General features: G+C 45.3%; 1 protein-coding gene across 3 annotated transcripts in view; it reads right to left on the bottom strand.

The window, feature by feature from the left end:
- Fam120b (family with sequence similarity 120B) overlaps positions 1 to 18385 on the bottom strand; it is a 49569-nt gene that overhangs the window by 3741 nt on the left and 27443 nt on the right. For all 3 annotated transcript variants that reach the window (XM_038339078.1, XM_038339076.1, XM_038339077.1), the window contains exons 5-9: positions 17785 to 17957; positions 14675 to 14767; positions 4653 to 4859; positions 3350 to 3458; positions 1592 to 1684 (exon numbers count right to left, since the gene is read on the bottom strand). In XM_038339078.1, coding sequence (XP_038195006.1) covers positions 1592 to 1684; positions 3350 to 3458; positions 4653 to 4859; positions 14675 to 14767; positions 17785 to 17957 — 675 coding nt within the window. The remainder of the gene's footprint in view (positions 1 to 1591; positions 1685 to 3349; positions 3459 to 4652; positions 4860 to 14674; positions 14768 to 17784; positions 17958 to 18385) is intronic.

The following is an 18385-nucleotide window of genomic DNA, read 5'->3' on the forward strand; positions in this document are numbered from 1 at the left end:
GTAAGGAGACCCGCACTGCCGCACAGGCACTGGCTGGACAGGACCGACTGTCCAGGGCCTTGTGTGCCCCCAGGGCTTGCACATCTGTGCCAGTGACAACAACCTGCTTATTGCTTTTGATTTGTCTGGCATTTTCTTTATATGTGTAAACATAGTTTCCAAGATATATACATCAGCAATGAGATTTCAAAAATTGGTGGTAATGGGTATGCATACTGAGTTTAGAACTAAAACACCAGGAAGCATGACATTGCTCACTGAGTCAACAGGAGTGAGACTGAGGAATCAATCATCTAGCACTTGAAGAATATTATGCCCTGTAAACCACTGGAGAGCACGCAATCAGGATACCCACACCTGTCCAGACTGTTTACCACATCTGTTTCGTTAAGCTGCTGAGTGCCAGAGTTCCCAAAAGGGATGTCAATGCTAGGCCATAGAACTGTGGCCCAGTACGCAGACAAAAGGCCAGGAAGCAGTGGCATGTAGAATGCTGGGGGCATAAAAGCCTGCAGTTCAGAGAGGACCCAGTCCTGAAGATGCAAAAAGTCCAGAAGGAGAGCAAATGGTACCAGGCCAGGCCACGGCTGAGACCCCTGATGTGTGTGACAGAGCTGTAGACCACCTGGGTAAGACCAGGAAATCAGGAGAAGCATGGCACGCATACAAAGAACCAGAGAGCTGTGGCTGCAGCCCTGAATTCTTCAGTATGTTTCCAGCTTCCCATGGTAGCAGTTGTTTTTATAAACACGAATGGGAAGAGCACCCTGGGAAGGACTGCCTTGGGTCACATGTCCTTGGGACAACTGATGACTAAGCCTTCACTGTACTCCCAGTCCTTGAATCCCTACAGCTCCTGACCTGTGGTTTCCTCCTTCTCAGGTTTGGGCCCAGCAGGAAGTTCCCACCACTTTCTCAGCAGCCTTCTGCTTCGTTCTCCTAAACTTTTGTCTGCATGTGGCTAAGGCCTCTAGCCCTATCACCGGTCACAAGGACACCACCACATAGGTAGGGTGCATCCTGGTGCCATGGAGATGCTATCTCCGGGATCTTGGAATTGTGCAGTGATGTGGGTACCAGGGATGACATCTCTCTGGCAGGGCGTCTCTCCTAGGGAGCCACTCTATTCTCTTCTGTGAGGACATGCTCAGTACTCTGCTAAAAGAACGTGAAGAAATCAACACCCCCATGACCAACAACAACCCAAGTAAGAATTGGTTCACCTAGTGCATTTGAAACATATCCCTGTAACTTCTGTCATCACACTAGGGGTGAGAATGACCCAATTCTTGAGACATTCTTCCTGGGCACTCAGCATGGGGCAGGGATCTGTGGATAAAGCAACTCTTTGTAGGGTTCACAGTTTCAGTAGTAAAAAGCGGTCATATCACCATCAGGCAAGATTATTATAATTTGTCTCTATTCCATTAAACAAAGAATTAGGTATGCCAACGCACTGATCTGTTTTCTAATTATAAATATATAACTGGTTTTCAAACACAGGAAATGTAGCAAGCTTCAGCACAAACACAGCACAAAGGAAGGCAGCAGTGCCTATGAGCAATTGAAGGCTGGTGGGGTAGCCTCTTACCTGGACCCTGATCTCTCCATGGCTGCCCTTGCCCAGGATGGCCACGTGTGGAGCCTGTCCTGTGGGAGCTGGAGCCCTGTCTCCCCAGCCTCCCTGTGGGAACATGGTCAACACATCAGCCACCACCACTCATTATCTCACTTGTAACAGTGTCCAAGTGACACCCGCCAGCAAACCTTCAGTGTGCACACAGCAGCGGAACGGAAGCCAAATGGTGGCCTATGATCAGTGCTAAGAAATATCTCACCATGTGTCTTTAAAATGGAGTCTTGGTGCTTACCCAGACTCTGCCAGAGATGTAACTACTGCAAAAGCTATTTCCTCCAACTGGGAGGCCCGCCTCCAGCCTCTCTTCAGGTAACACAACCATATGGATGATTTCCCCTTGGGCATATTCCTGGGATGTGGTGAGCTCCTCCATGTTTCCCACAAATGCATTAATACATTCTTTTTATACTCTGATGTCTTCCTTGTATCACTAACTCCCACTAACTATGTACTATCTTATACTTTTTAAGGTATCTTTATTTCACATGCTCCACAGGCTCTGGGGTGTGTCTGCTAGGCAGTGTGGCATTTGGCCAGGACCCCAGGTAAAACACAAGAATGTCAGGCCCTTCAGAGACCAAGCTCCCCTTCTGTCTGGAGCCACTTGGACACACAGGACAAGCACCCCAGTGATTCACCCACCAGTGAGGGTAAAAGATCAAAGTACAACTTTTGTGATGCCCGAGACCCTCTAAAGGAGCAGGCGCTTCCCCCAGGGTCACCTCTTGCCTGGGGCCCAGGACAACCCCTGGGCCAGCCATCTCCTGATCCCATTTCCCTCTACTACCAAAGTAGCTGCTACCCTAAGAGTGCAGTTCTGATAACAACACTTCAAAACCTTTCAAAGTTCCTCAATTTGTAATGGATACAAACATCAACTCTCTTAAGTTTAGTATTAAGAAGGATTCTATACCCAACTCCTACTGACTTTCCTCCTGCTGTAATCACTTGAATCTACAGCCACTCTTTTCCAGACCACTGGGCTTCCTCACTGTGGAACCAGCACCCAGCTTCCGGGAATGCCTGTCACTGACACCCTCCCTGTAGAGCCCCTTGGTGGACTAGGATCCACTGCATACGTGGACAGTAATGGAGGAAGACTGGCCACTGCATACGTGGACAAAGCTATGTGGAAGGGTGAGAGTCTTGAGCTGTAGCACAGGAAGGCCCTCACCAGGGCATCGTCTCTCAGGAGTGGCCATGTTAGGTCACAGAACCATGAGTCTTTCTATAGCTCCTGTTTAATGATTTTCTTTTTGAGATTATAATTTAATTGCAACATTTCTCCCCTCCCTCCCATTTGCCCTTTTCTACTCTCCTTTCAAATTTAAGACCACTTTTTAAAACTATTCATTACTGCACACATATATGCATATCCATACTGAATTTTTCTAATGTCCATTTGTTTTGAGAAAAACTAAACCTCAAGTTTTGTAAGGTAGACACACATTATCCCTGTGGCCTTTAATAAAGGGAATTGTGGGAAACAGACGATGCATTAGAGAAAGCTCTTCATTCAATTAACAAACGGATCCTTCTTGAGATAGTCTTCCTTATGGGAACAGCATTTAAGCTATGAGTATAGCCCAGTCATACTCATCTGTCATAATTTTATCGTTCTTTAATCAGTAAATCACAAGAAGGCAGGCAAGTCTACCCAGGGCCCCAGCATGTTAAGCGACAGGTAAGGGGTGCACCAACCCTGCCCACCTGTGTAGTGAGAGTTCCAGTGTGCTCTCCCTACGATGCGCCGGTTCTCCTTCGAGCAGGCCTTGCAGACCACGGCCTTCAGGTTGTGGAACTTGGTGAGCCACGATCTCTGAAAACAGATCAGATGAAAATGCAGGCTGGCCGCATGCTCTGTGAGAGAGTAGGGTGTGAGGTGGGGGATGGGGGACCTACTAGTGGTCTCTGTCCCCAGGACATCAGCCAGCGTAGCTGCATGGTCTGCACCAAGTGAAGGCAGTGGCAACTCTCCATTAGCATGACCCCAAGAGGGTCTTGATGATTGTTCCCCTCCTGAGACCCCTGGAAACAGCAGCAAATACCTATGATGTCTGCTTCTATCCTGTGTAGACTACAGAGTCGTGACTAAAAATCTACTCTTGTGATAATCCAAGAACACAGCAGCAGATGGGGTAAACAGCACTGTTCTCATAGCCTCTTGAATTATGGGTCAATACTTCATCCTCGATGATTCTTCTAGTGGGTCTGAGGTACTCAGGGAGGAACACATAAGGATAACTGGCAGCTGTGCCCCAGGTCTGCGTCCCCTTCAGTCCCCGCTGGAGCAATGTCCAAAGCTGAGAAAGGGTTTCCTTTCTGCTCCTCTAAGTTCTGAACACTCACAAATCCTGCAACACCCTGGAACTTTGGTGAGAAATGGTGACAGCAACACATTGCCAAATGTTTTCCCTTTGGTGTGAAAACTTGGAGTGTTTTATCTAACAGATCAGCATGTTCTCTCACAACCACACCGCCTTCTCATCCCTGTGGGTAATAAAACATTCCAAATGAGCTTGGCGGGAAGCCTCATTTGGAAATCTTCCAGGAATCATGAAGTAATTGTACTTAGAAAGCTGGGACAGCAGTCAGTGTCCCCAGGACGTGGGCAGTCTTTTGTAGTAGAAGGCTATCTGCCCAGCCAGTGTGCTGTCTGGGGGACCCCAGGGCAGCAGTCAACAGCCCCAGGACACGGGCAGCCTTTGTAGCAGGAGAGTCTGCCCAGCCAGTCTGCTGTCTGGGGAACCCTCTGCAGACACTGCAAGCCCCTTTTAGCTCATTCTTCCTACAGAAGCAATTAGCTACATGGACACCAATGGATGCCGCTAAACCAGGCCATCCTCATGTGTGGACATGAGTTACAGAAACGTAAGCACAGTTCTTGCCCCTCTGTGAGGTGATGGGGATGACTCTGGAGAACCTGGCCAATGGGACGGGCAGACTTTCCAGGTACACTAGTCACTGACTTCACACCTACTCGTTATTCCAATATACAGTAACCAGAACTCACATTTTGTTCCAGAAGAACCTCCACAGCATATCCCTTTTCAGACTGCAGGTACTTCTGATGGAAAAGTTTGCCGTCAAAGACATTCCAGGGCATGAATTCGCTTGTTGTCCAGGGGAAGCCACATGCGCTGTTGACCAGTACCAACATGGTGAGGCCACGGACGAGGAGGGACCCCAGCTGCACAGCTCTGGAGTTAATGTAATCCGGCTGTGGAGACAGACGTGCACAGCAAGCTCAAGACAGGGAGCTCCAAGCAGACGTTAGAGGGACGCAGCAAATGATGACTTGAGGGGTCAGCCCCACGATGTGGTCTTCAGGACAGGCGTTTGCCAAACCCTGAACATGACACTGGCCTCCTGAGCAAGTCTGACTGGAAGAGGCCTGGCAAAGAAGCTGGCCAGAGAAGCAGGATGGAAACCCTGTCCAGGTACATGCCCTTGTTCTCCCTCCATCCACTAGGGCAGTGGGTACTCACTTGGGTTCTCTCCTTATACAGATTTAGAACATAACCATCCTGCTTGGTTATGAATTAAAATGGTTTGAATTAAATCCTGGTTTGAATTAAAATGGCTCTCATGGGCTCATATGTTTGAATGCTTGGTCCTCAGTTGGTGAAACTGTATGGAAATGATTAGGAGGTGTTGGTGTTGTTGGTGGAGGCATGGCCTTGGAGGAAGTGTGGACCTGGGGGTGGTACTGTGTAGTTTCAATAGCCTACACCATACCATTCCCAGGTCTCCCTACCCCTCTCTGTTTCTGTATGTGTGTGTGTGTGTGTGTGTGTGTGCGCGCGCGTGCACGTGCGTGTGTCTGCCTTGGGTTTGTAGATGCTCTCTCCCAGTTAAACTTGCCTGCTTGGTCACGATGTCTTGTCACAGAAACAGATCAGTAATTAAGACACTGTTCGAGGAAAATCTGGGCCAACACAGGTTGTGGGCACTAGGTAGAACTTACAAGATAATTGTTGGCTTTGTTCCCCTGAAAAACTTTTTTTCAAAGGCAAAGGGAGAGCCACTCCCCATGTTTTCTAAAAGCCATACTTAATCTCATTTCAACTGAATACCATTTAAGAATAAAATGGCACACGATGTAATCTCAAAAGGCTGGTGCCTGAGTTTTTATAAATTAAGAATATCAGCTCTGTGAGATGGTTTGGTGGTTAAGAGCTGCTCTTCCAGAGGACCTGGGTTTGATTTCTAGCACTCACACAGTGACTGTCTGTAACTCCAGCTCCAGGGGACCCAATGCCCACTTCTAGCCTCTGCATGTAGAGTACAGGGGTGCACACGGTGCACAGACATACACGCAGGTGAAATACTCATACACATAAAATAAAAATAAATAAAATCTCAAGAAAAAAGTCTCTTGCTAATACAAACTACTTCTTTTCTTTGTTAAATAGACTTTTATGTTCAGCTTTCTTCTGTTCTTGATGGAGGAATCCATCCTTTATGCTACAAAGCATAAATCCCACAATCCCACAATCGGCTACGTATTCACCATGGATCTGGAAAGCTGAACCCACTGCCGGCACCAACACTACAAATGTCTAAGAAACCCCATGGAAACCAGAGTACCAGTGAGCCAATCACCTTCTGGGAATCACTTTGCCCACACTGACCAATGTTACCTTAAACACTATTACACATCTAACACAGTAAATAGGGATGAAAAAAGTCAGAGAAAGCGGCAGGTGTTTCAGCCATTCATAGACAAGGCCTCACCTACATGAATCTGACAATTGTTTTCAGACCTGAAGCACAAGCTGGCACACGGCTATAGAGGCAGAAATGAGGAGGCAGAGCCTGACTATCTCAAGTTCAGGACCACCCTGCTCTACACAGTGAGTTTCAGGCCAGCAGGGATACAGTGTGGGAGACCCTGCCTCATTAACTAAAAAGCTGTTTATCATGGACTTGGATCACTGCAGATTTAACATTTATCCTGAAGGGGTTGAACTGCACCAACTGCTTGTGACTCTGGAAGTTGTCATTCTTTAGAAAGAGACACAGGAATTCTTTGTAGGGTCTGTAGAAGCTCTTCATTAACATAAAATTTCTACGTCTGGAAATCTACCATGAGCAGAACTGAATTTCATAAAATACTTCTAAAGTCCATTAACACAACCCTTTTTTTTCCCACTTATTGTATGAGTGAAGTCCTCTGGCCTTCACATCAGGAGCTTTTCTTTCACTTGCTTAATCGAGATTATAATTTTTTGGAGAGTGGGGTTCTCTATGTAGCCCTGGCTGTCCTGGAATTCACTATGTAGGTCCTGCCTTTGACTCCCTCCCAAGAGTGGGATTAAAGGCATGCACCACCACATCCAGCAAGACTGCAAATTTGGACCTACAAATCTTATGTATGTTTAATTTGTACCTAGGCAATTCAATTTAGTAAAAAAAAATTATGAATGGCACTGTTCTCATAATTCAGTTCCCATGTGTTCACTGATAATACAGGGAATGTAACTGAATTCTGCATGTGGCTCTTTCATCCTCAAGTTTAACTCTTGCTTGGAGTTTACTGTTTTGTTTTGGTTTTGTAATTCCCTTGAGACTTTTCTTTTGGAGGACTTCTGGATAAGATGGCAGAACAGAAGCCACATTGGACGGAGTCGCTGATTACCGTTTGGGAATTAAAGGGAATATGAATATTTTATCACTCCATCTGCTACTTTTCCAAGTCCTGAAATAGATCTGATCAACACCTCAACAAGTCTCTTCTGCCACAGGACCCATGAATGGATTTGCTGCCGCCACTCAGCAGCTACCCCTCCCAAAGCTGCTTCCCCCAAGCAAACCGGGCTAAAAGAAATCTACAGAAAGGCAGTGGCAGGAATTTCACATAGGCTTTCCAGTGACTGCTCCCAAGTATATACCACCAACACCCAAATGAGGAAAGACAAAACTTCCGAGGGAGAGAAACCAGCAGCTCCGGACGACCCTGTGGGAGGGCAGCAGCCTCGCGGGACCCTCAGCTCTCCACAGCCACCAAAACAGCCAAGAAAACGCTCTGCACAAAGGGAGCTGAAAGCCATTGTGGTGGGAGATGAGACCATTTAAAAGCAACAGGGAACACAACCTACACCAAGACCGAGGAGGCGAAGCCACAGAGCAGCTCAGGGAACCACATTCAGGCTCATACTCACTTTTTCTTAGATGTTCCCAGCTTTCGGTCCCCATGACAGCCATTTCTTGTCTACATAGTACAGGAGGACACTACAACAGGCCAACACTGTCACCTACTGTTCGTATCACACACTCCTACTCTCTTCCTTTCTCTTTCTTGACTCCTAGAAATTTATTCCACTTGGCGTTGCATCTTCCAAAGTGCACGACTGTCTTGGTTTAATCACTAAGTATATATTTGCTTCTTTTTAGTCTACAACTAAACCAGATCCCACATATCCACCCCATTTCCCGTTTGCCTTAATGATTATCACTCCCATGTATACCCCTCGCCTCTGCTTCCCATCTAACAACCTCATGCTTATTGCCAGTTTCACAGGGATTGATTGTTTATGTCTTCTTTGCATTCACGCTAGCATTGTTAGTGTTCACAGTACTACTGAGGTCCATTTACTTTCTAAATTAACCCTTACTAATAGGTGTCCTGTGGTCACCGGCAATGACATTACTGAAGTACTTTAATTACTGGAGCTGCGGCTGGTACTCAGCCCACAGGGGCAGAGAGTAGATAGAGCCTGGTGCCTAGAACAACAGTCTAACAGATGACACCATCATAACTATATCACAGTCGCCTGTAAACATTGTAAACATATCCACTTAAAGAAGAAAGGCAATATGAATTAAAAGAACAGCAAATCTTAACCTATATTCTAACCCCAGATGAGCAAATCTCAGTGCAAAACATAAGTAACATAAAAAAAAAACAAGACAACTTATTTCCTCTAAAATCACCAACCCCCTTCTAATAACTCCTAACTAGTATTATGTAGATGAAATTCTGGACGTCAGGATTGAAGAGAATGATTATAAATATGGTAACATTATAAGGAAGACTCCACTATTTTCTACAAGAACACAAACAGTCTGCTGAATGAAATAAAGAAGCCAATCCACAACATAAAAAGAGAGTAAAGAGATAAATATTGAAGAAAACCTAAACCAAAACAATGATGGGAATGAAAAGAACAATAGGTCAAATAAAAATCCAGGGGACAGTTCACCAACAGAATGGATCATGTGGACACAGACTATAGGGGTATGAACTCTGTTTTCTGGTGTGAACCTAGGGTCCTTTCTCTGCCTCCCTCCCTCCTTCCCTCCCTCCATCCATCCTTCCCTCCTTCCCTCCCTTTCCTCGAGACAGGGTTTCTCTGTGTAGCCCTAGCTGTCCTAGAAGTTTCTCTGCAGATGAGGTTCTGCTGCCCCTTCAAACCCTTCCTTCTAGCCCCATCCACTCCTCTGTGACACTCACAGACCCTTGCACCCATTTTCTACCAGGGACCCCCAGTGGCTACATTAGTCTACAACCTAGCAGGCAAGCTTTATTGTCATCCGGTCCAGGCTCTCCAGAGTTACTCCTTAGTTCTGCTGAAGCTCCCAGCACAAGTCTCTCCTCTCAGCCCACTTCCTTCCTTGGTGTGGGCCCGGGGTCCCCTAGTTCTTTCCCATCTCCATTCCTCGGTGACACCGTCTGACCCCCAGAAACACTTTCTAACAGGGACCCTAAGGTCACCACACTTGGCTAGGGTCCAAAGTAGGCAACAAAAAACTAAAGAAAGGAACATCCATGCAACAGAGCCTAGACGAGATTCAACAACAAGAAACACTTCAAACACCTCAACCAAACAGAAACATGAATAGTGAAGACATTATGTCTCCTTCAGAATGCAGCAACCCTACTGCAGTAAGCATTAAGAAAAGCAACTTGGCTCAAGAACAAGACAAGGACTTCACAATAGCAATTATGAATATGTTCAGGGGCCTTAAAGAGGGTCTAAATAAATGCCTTAATGAAGAGTATAAAAACAGAGGCAAGCAGTTCAACAAAATAATGAAAACATTTCAGATATGAAAGTAGAATTTAACAAAGAAACAGAATTACTAAAGAAAAAATCAAACTAAAATACAATTGAAAGTGAAAAATTTAGGACATCACACAAAAACCACATAGGTAAGCCTCACTAAAGACAAAAAAGAAAGAATTTCAGGTCTTAAAAACAAGGTAGAAGAAATGGATAGCTCAGTCAAATAAAATGCTAAATCTTAAAAAAAAAATACAGACACAAGCATTCAGGAAATCTGAGACACTATAAATAGACCAAACACACAAGTGATAGATATGAAAGGAGAAGAAACCCAGGTCAAAGGCACAGAAAATATTTTTAACAAAAATTATATTAGAAAATTTCCCTAATCTAAAGAAAAAGATGCCTATCAAAGGTACAAGAAGCACAAAGAACACCAAATATATAGGACCAGAAAGGAAAGAAATTCCCCATGACACAGTAAGCATGAGACTAAATGCACAGAGCAAAGAAAGGGTATTAAGAGCTGCAAGGGGAAAGTCATAATATAAAGGCAGGCCCGTTGGAGTAACACCTGGCTTTCCAGTGGAGGCTCTGAAGGCCGGAGGAGCCTGGGTGAATGTTCTACAAACTCCGAGAGACCATGGATGTCAGTCCAGACTACTAAACACAGCAAAACTATCAATCATAATCAACAGAGAGAAATATTCAATAATAAAACCAAAATCAAGCAATTTCTATCTACCTGTTTAGGTCTACAAAAGGTACTAAAAGGAAAACCTCCATCTCAAGAGGTTAACTAGAAGAAGGACACAAGGAATCAATAATCCCAGAACAATAAATCAAAAGAGGGATAAAACCACCTACACAATAACAAAATAGCAGAAATCAGCGAACATGGCCCACTGGTAACTCTCCACACTAATGGTCTCAATTCCCCAGTAAGAAGACACAGACTAACAGACTGGATTAGGAACTGGGATTCATCTTTCTCCTGCAGCCACGAAGCACATTTCACCATCAAGGACACATACCACCTGTGGATAAAAGTTTGGAAAAAGTATTCTAAGTGAATGGACCTAAAAATCAAGCTGATATAGCCATTTTAATATCTGACAAAATAAGACTTCAAACCAAAAACTAATCAGAAGAGATAGGGAAGGACACAACATTTGTGTTAATGGAAAACTCCAGCATGAGGATGTTACATATATAAACATTTATGCACCAAATGCAAGAGCACCAAAGTTCATAAAACAAATATTATTATGGCTAAAATAACACATTTACCCTCACACGGACAGCAGGTGACTTCAGTGCTGCCCTCTCACCAACAGACAGATCACTAAGAAGAAAATTAAAACCTTTTTTAGAATTAAATAAAAATAAAAACACAATAATATACTCAAACCCATGGAACTCAATGAAGTTCCAAGAGGAGGCAATTCATAGACCTAAGCATCCACATCAAAAAAAAAAAAAAAAAACAAAAAAAAACAAAACTGAGTGATCTCGAGTCAGTACTGGACAGACTTGGAAGTTCTGAAACAAAACTAAACAAAACCCCGAAACAGCAGATGGGAAGAAAGAAAAACCAGGGCTGAATTGATGAAATAGAAGCAGCAGAGACCAAACACAGAATCAACGAGATGAAGACATCAGGCAGCTGAGTCTCCCTCAGGCCTCCCCACACGCAAGCGTGGCTGTGGTCACTTTCAGTTCTCACGCGCGAAGCAGTCATCCACTCTTTTGTTCCCTCTGTTCTAGATCAGCAACCTTTCCAGCGGCTGTGACTCATCTGTGAAGAAGGACATGCCTTCTGCTCAACAAAAGTTTGCCAGCCTTCTCTGAAACACTTCATCCTCCCTAGGCTGTGATATTCTTTACTCCATGTTTACTGGGTTTGGTGCTGGAGACAACCCACAGAACCCAGGTCTTTGTACATAAGCAGGCGCTATACGGTTTTCAATGAAACATAAATCTTCTTCATATTCGCGGAGTTCCTTAGCACTGACCACCATCTGTTCGCATTTCCTCTCTCTAGGGCTTAGAATACATAATCAATAGGACTCACAAGTAAGTATAGCAAAATATAAAGATCACAGATAAGGAACTGACATAAAAGAGAGGCAACTGAGCTTCCTAGGGACATCGCTGACAGGTCTCCTGGGGATCCACAGCTCTAAAAACGAACACACTCAAGTTTCTGCCTCTTCTGCTGTTGCTCAGTCATCTCATCCTGTGGTGGCTGCTTCCGCTTTCACAAGTCAGGGCTCTCACTGTGCAGGGCATTCCTGGGGTCTCCAAGAGTCATGGCTCTGGTTTCACCTAGGTATAACTCCCCTTCTTTGATGGGGACTTGCCTACAGAAAGCCATCCCAGCATGAGGTCAGGACAGATGGAATTTTTTTCCTAAATTAAGAGACAAGTTTTCTAACTAGAAGGTAGAGCCATCAGAAAAGATGAAGTAAAAAAGAAGGAGGACAAAGGTAAAAACAAAGGGGAGTAAGGAGTATTCAAACCCATCCAACTGCTCACTCTTCCATCCGTCACGTCTACCCTCAGAGGCTCCGAACTCATCACCTGAGTTGCTCCTAAAACTTATCCAAAGTTCAGCTGGGGGCAGGGACTCAAAGAACTATGGCATGACTGCCACGTTCCTCTTGATCGACTACATGTGACCTGGCTTGGAGATGTACCAGCACAACAGCCTGAGTGGATGCTAGCTGTGTGGGTGCTACAAGCTAACAGTGGCGGGATTGGTAACAGTTACTGCTCAGTCAACAGAAAAGCAGGGTTTGGTGACCTTAGGGTTAGTATTAGCCTAGACCCACAGTTCCTCCTGTCTTGCCTCTAAAGAGTTAACATTTTCTCATTGTGGAGTCAGGCCACTACAGCTGCAACATTATGTCTACATTTAAGGAGAAAAAGGACAGCATGGTTCTGGTTCCATATAGTTATTAAGAAAGTAAAATCTTCTCCAAACACTAATCTACTGTCTGGGTCACAGATTCTCACTGTTTCCCAAGTGAGAGGCAGCATGAAGAAGGTACTAGGAATGGCTGAAATCCCTTCACAATCTGTCAGACAGACGACACACTAAGGGTTGTGAATGGCCTGGAACCATTTGCATCTGCGTGTCTATCCATATACACATACATAGAACAAAGTTTGGAATGCTCTGAATCCGCCACATTTCTGTGAGTACACTGGACATAACACGTAGCATGTTTTCAACTCAGTCTCAGCAATTTTGTGTAGTGTTGGAGAATTCTCATTGGAGAGGGAATGGAGGAGACAGAGTCCAGCAATACGGAACCTGCTGTGTCACAGCTCAGCAAGGGTCATAACTGACAGACAAGAATCTCTGCTCTAGGGGAACCTTCTAAGCTGAGAGACACTGAGCTTGCCAGCCAGAAGGCAGAACCAGGAGAAAAGACTAAGCTAAAGAGAGGAAGTATGAAGATGAAAACAAGAGAGAGGTATAAGGGCTGGGTCTAGGGCCATCCCAAAGGCTTCAGAGCTAACAAGAGCTCCTGGAATCTCTACAACCTAAGTCATCTAAGTACAGAAGTTCACAAAAAATTTAAAGATTATTAGAGTCTTGAAATCAAGAGATTGCTATTTTGATTACAAAGATGTTAGTAAGAAAATAATTTCAAAATGAACTAGGAATGTGAGGGTACTCTATCCATAACATCTATCGCCCCACTGATTACAAGGGTTGATTCAGCTGAGCTGCCTGGCTAGGTGGGTATCCCTTCTGAAGCTATACACAGTCTCAGAGAACAACTGACCGAAATATGTCCCCTGCTAGAACCTCCAAACAAAATGATCCAGGATTTACACATACCCTGCCGACTGCTCCTATATACTTCATGTCACCTCTAATAATTATACCCAGTGTAATATATGTTATTCTTTTGGTCCCCGCCCCTTTCCACGCCCACTCCCAGTGACCTCTGATCTCTCCACGTCATCCTGAATTCTTTCTCTTGCTCTCTTCTCTTCCTGGAGACCACGCTTCCCCACTTCTCTCTCCCTTCTTCCTTCTCTTCTCCTCCTCCTCCTCTTCTCTCTCTCTCTCTCTCTCTCTCTCTCTCTCTCTCTCCCTCTCTCTCTCTCCTTTAATAAAGCTTTATGCCTATTTTTTGTGTTTATGTGCCTTTAAGCTGCCGCCGCCACCTGTTCACATGTGCCCACCTGCCAATGGGAACCTGCTGCCGCTTGGCTGCCCGCTTGCTGCATGGTGGGGCCAGGGATCTTGCAGGGACCCACAACCGGGGCCACCCGCCCGCCTGGGATGGGCCACCGCCCCGCCTGCTACCGCCCGGGGATCTTGTAGGGACCCACAACCGTCTCTGCTGGGCTGACAGCTGCACCGCTAACATTTTTTAAGAACAAAAATATAAATAATACCTGAATAGTTGTTATGCTGTATGGTGGGATATTCCTTTACACCATGTGAATATATGTCACTGTGATTGGGTTGACAAAGAGTTTGACTGTCATGTCCAATATAGATGCAGTTTAAAAAAAAGTATTTCCAATTTATGATTAGTTGGGGAACCTATGGCTACAGAGAGAAAGTAAGTATAGAAATATGTACACAGATCCAAGTTTTAATAAATGCATGCACACTTACTATGTGCTTGGTGAGGACACAGAAAGAGGAGCCTGGCTCCACCCTGCTGTGCACAAAGGGATATGACAGGTGAGCTTGGACCAGGGAAGGCATTGTTTCTCTGATGCCAAAGAGGACGACAAATGCTTTTCTTCAAACTGAGAAGACCAGGTCAGGCCCTGGAACAACCTGGGGTCCTGAGCAAGGATGCAGCGGTTGTCAGGGTCGGAAATGATACCCATCTGGGAGCTGCCGACGGAGGATGACCATCCGTTTCCTTGAGGAAACATGCCTGCCTTGCACTTCCTATGAAGTGTCAACTACATCATGAAAAGGCTAGAAAGAATGCTGACCCTGTGACCACAGCGTGGTTGCTGCCATGGCTGTGATGAATGACTATACCTGTAAGTTCATGAGCTGTGAGGTCGATTTTCCTTGGAGGCACAAGGCCTGAGCAATAAATGCATGCAGATCTTCCAGGGAAAGAGTGTCCACCTGAAGAGCACAGAAAAGGGCCAGTGTGAGCCTACTGAACATGAACAACATTTGTTATAAATGTACAACACACATATACACACAAACACAGAGAGAGGTGCACACATAGGAAAACATACATGAGCACACACATGCACAGTGAATGAACAAGCACAGCCTCTACTCTCATCATCCACAACTCTACGACACAAAGCTCTCCACAGGGTAACAGTGCAATCCCTTCTGCATAAAATGTCAAAAACGGATGACTCAGAGGCTGAGGTGGGGTGGCCAGGACTGGGGGAGCAGCCAACTTCAACAATCCTGGACGTCACCATTGTTCCAGGATCCCAGCTACATAAATAAGGGTCCCAGAGGATGAGGCCCTTCCGTTCTCTGGAATCAAAAAGTGGGAGAAAAACAAAGGGAGACACACAGACAGGGAGGGATTAGCATAGCCTCTAAAATAAGTTATGTGACCCAAAGACATGGTGTCTCTGCCTACTCAATCTCACACACTCCTGAGGCCGACGCTGTCTGAGCTGAGCCACTACGACAGTAAATCTTCAATGCCATTTCTACTGGACTCCATTATCGCCACAGAAGCACACTCCTTTACCCTTGGAGAAAGGATCCGTGATGAATATGGGGATACCATCCCATGGGTGGAGGTCCTGGACTGATATGGCTGAGAGTTCAAAGTCAGCCTGGTCTATAGCATGAGTCCCAGGATAGCCAAGGTAACACAGAGAAACCCTGTGTCTTGAAAAACCAAAAAAGAGTAAGCCAAGCATCAGCGTTTGCTTTTCTTTGCTTCCTGACTATGAAAGCAATGTGCCTTCTCGCCATGATGAACTGTAAACAAACCCTTCCTCACTTAGGTGCTTCTGTCAGGTATTTGACACAGCAATGAGAAAAGCAACTAACAACACTGTCAGCTCTCTAGGACTGTGATAAAACAGTATGGCCAGAAGCAGCTTGGAGGGGGGTATTGTGCTTAAACTTCCAAATCACAGCACATCATCAAAGGAAGTCAGAGCATCTGGTGGCAGGAACTGAAACAGAAGCCATGGGGGGAGCTGCTTAATTAGCCTGCTTCCCATGGCTTGCTCTGCAGGCTTCATAAAGAACCCACAACTCCCAGCCCAGGGATGGCATCACCAACAGGGAGCTGGACCCTCCCACAATCATCAGTCAACAGCAGGTCCCACAGGCTTGCCCACAGGTCAGTTTGGTGGGGCATTTTCTCAGTCAAGGTTCCCTCTTCCCAAAAGACTCTAGCTTGTGTTAAATTCACATAAAAGTAGCTAGCACAATAACCACACGTGTAATCAAGTAGAAGCAACATGTCAACTACTTATGAAGTAATGCTACTCTTACACAAGAGTTCTTTTTGTGGCAGCAAAAACTATGGGGAAAGAAACAGGACAATGACAAATCCATCGGAGAAATTTAACCAATAGCACCTGGAAAATAAAATTCTTGTATACCTCCTTCAGATAAAATGGCCCCCCCAAACCAGAAAGAACACAGGCTTTATGCCACCTTAACCCCGAAACTCTCCTGGAAAGATGCAGTCCAGCACTTGACCTAGGCACACACTACCACTCAAGTGAAGACACATGGACACGCTGACCTGTTAACTACCCTCTTCCATGTCTATTCCAAAAGAGGCATCACCATTATCCTGCAAATGTAGGATTTGTGACAAAGTCAGGCACACATACAGATTTTAAAATCCATAAACAGCTATCTCTGCTTAGACTGAGGTTCATTACTATTTAATTCTATCCAGAATTAGGTTTGTGGAGGCTGTTCTTAAAACACCCGCCTAGCCGGGTGGCGGTGGCACACGCCTTTAATCCCAGCACTTGGAGGGCAGAGGCAGGCGGATCTCTGTGAGTTTGAGGTCAGTCTGATCTACAGAGTGAGTTCTAGGACAGGCTCCAAAGCTACAGAGGAATCCTGTCTTGAAAAAACAAAACCAACCAACCAACCAAACAACCAAACAAACAAACTGAAACACACCTAGGGGACGGTCTAACTCTCAAGTGTCTTTCTCACAGGTAACTAGGCATGACTGTTAATTTGATGGGGTTTAAAATTCCCTGTGAAAAGACGCCTCTGGTGGCCTGTGGGGAGTTTCCAGACTGGGTTAACTGACGGGGAAGAATGGCAAATGGGGGCAGAGACCCCAGGCTGAATGACAAGCACAACCAAAACAACTGCCTTGTGCCCCTGCCTCCGTGAGCGCCCTCAGGACAGACTGTTCCCTCAAACTGTGAGCCAAAGAGCTCTTCCTAAGTCTCTTTGGCCAGGAATTTTACTGTAGCAATAACCACAGAAACTATTACAAATGCTTTTCCAAGATTTCCTCAAATCAGACTTAAGTCTTGTTAAATAGATTGGAGTAAATCAAACTAGTTTCAACTCAATTTTCATATAATGAATGATATGCAATTTTACTCCATGCTGCAACCAAAAAGGGCTAATTCAGGAAACCTGGCCAGTGGTTAAGGGCACTTGATGTTCTTGCAAAGGATCGGGACTCTGTTCCCAGTACTCACATGGTGGCTCACAACCACCCATATCTCCAGTCCCAGGGGAATTCAATGCCCTCTTCTAACCTCCATGGGCACCAGGCATACAAGGTCACACATGCATACATGGAATGGGTGGAACAAGACACTCATACACATAAAATGAAATAAATAGTTTTAAAAAGTTAATTTAAGCTCAACTATATAAAACCATGATATTTTATGATTTATCTATCCTTATAGGTCTACTACAATATTCTGAGAGGACAGCCAACCCTGAGAATAAACACACACCACCACTGACTTGCTGATATACTAACTTTCTGACTTAACCTCTTCACGAGGATCCTGAAGGATTAGTTGTGTTCTGTGGAAAGAGGTCATGGGAACTGGCCCACAGAAACACTCACAGTGCTCCAGGAAGGTGAGGCCAGACTGTGTGGCAGCTGTAGCACCTATATATTTATTATATATGAGAACCGTGAGCTCAGAGTTTACCTGGACGAAGATGTAGATTAGGAGGCAGCACAGAGCTCTCAATGGGCTCTCAACCGCCTGCAGGTCTTCTCTCGAGGAGGAGAGGTTGAAGCAGGCTAGCAACGTGTCCAGGCGCTGGGCCTGCACTGCTGGCTCTTGGCTCAGCCACAGAACTTCCAAACTAGGTGTTCCCCCTAAAAAAGACATTCATATAACATGGTCCCAATAGGCTTCTGGAAGTACAATGAAGAATGATTCATCTCTCCCCTATCTGATTTACTTGGGACATCAAGGCTTAACTTAATAGAACCAGAGAGCAAATGTGGGTATAGCTTCCTGATTTCAATGAAAACAAACCCACAGGGCCGGCACACACTCGCTGACCTACCCTTTCCAGTAAGTAGGTTTGTAGGGAAAGGAGCGTCCACTTACATTCACGCTCTTTTCCAGAAGAGACAACCTTCTGTTCAGGGATCCAGTAACAGGATGGCAGGCTCTGAGGAATGCCATCTGCCCACCCCTTCCGTTGGCTCTAACCCCTCCAAATTGGTGGTTTTAACTTTTATGTACCAAAGAATCAGCTGCAGAGACTTTCTGGGATACACACAGACCTGCCGAGCGC

This window comes from Arvicola amphibius, chromosome 8, assembly GCF_903992535.2.
Source record: "Arvicola amphibius chromosome 8, mArvAmp1.2, whole genome shotgun sequence".
NCBI classification, from domain to species: domain Eukaryota; kingdom Metazoa; phylum Chordata; class Mammalia; order Rodentia; family Cricetidae; genus Arvicola; species Arvicola amphibius.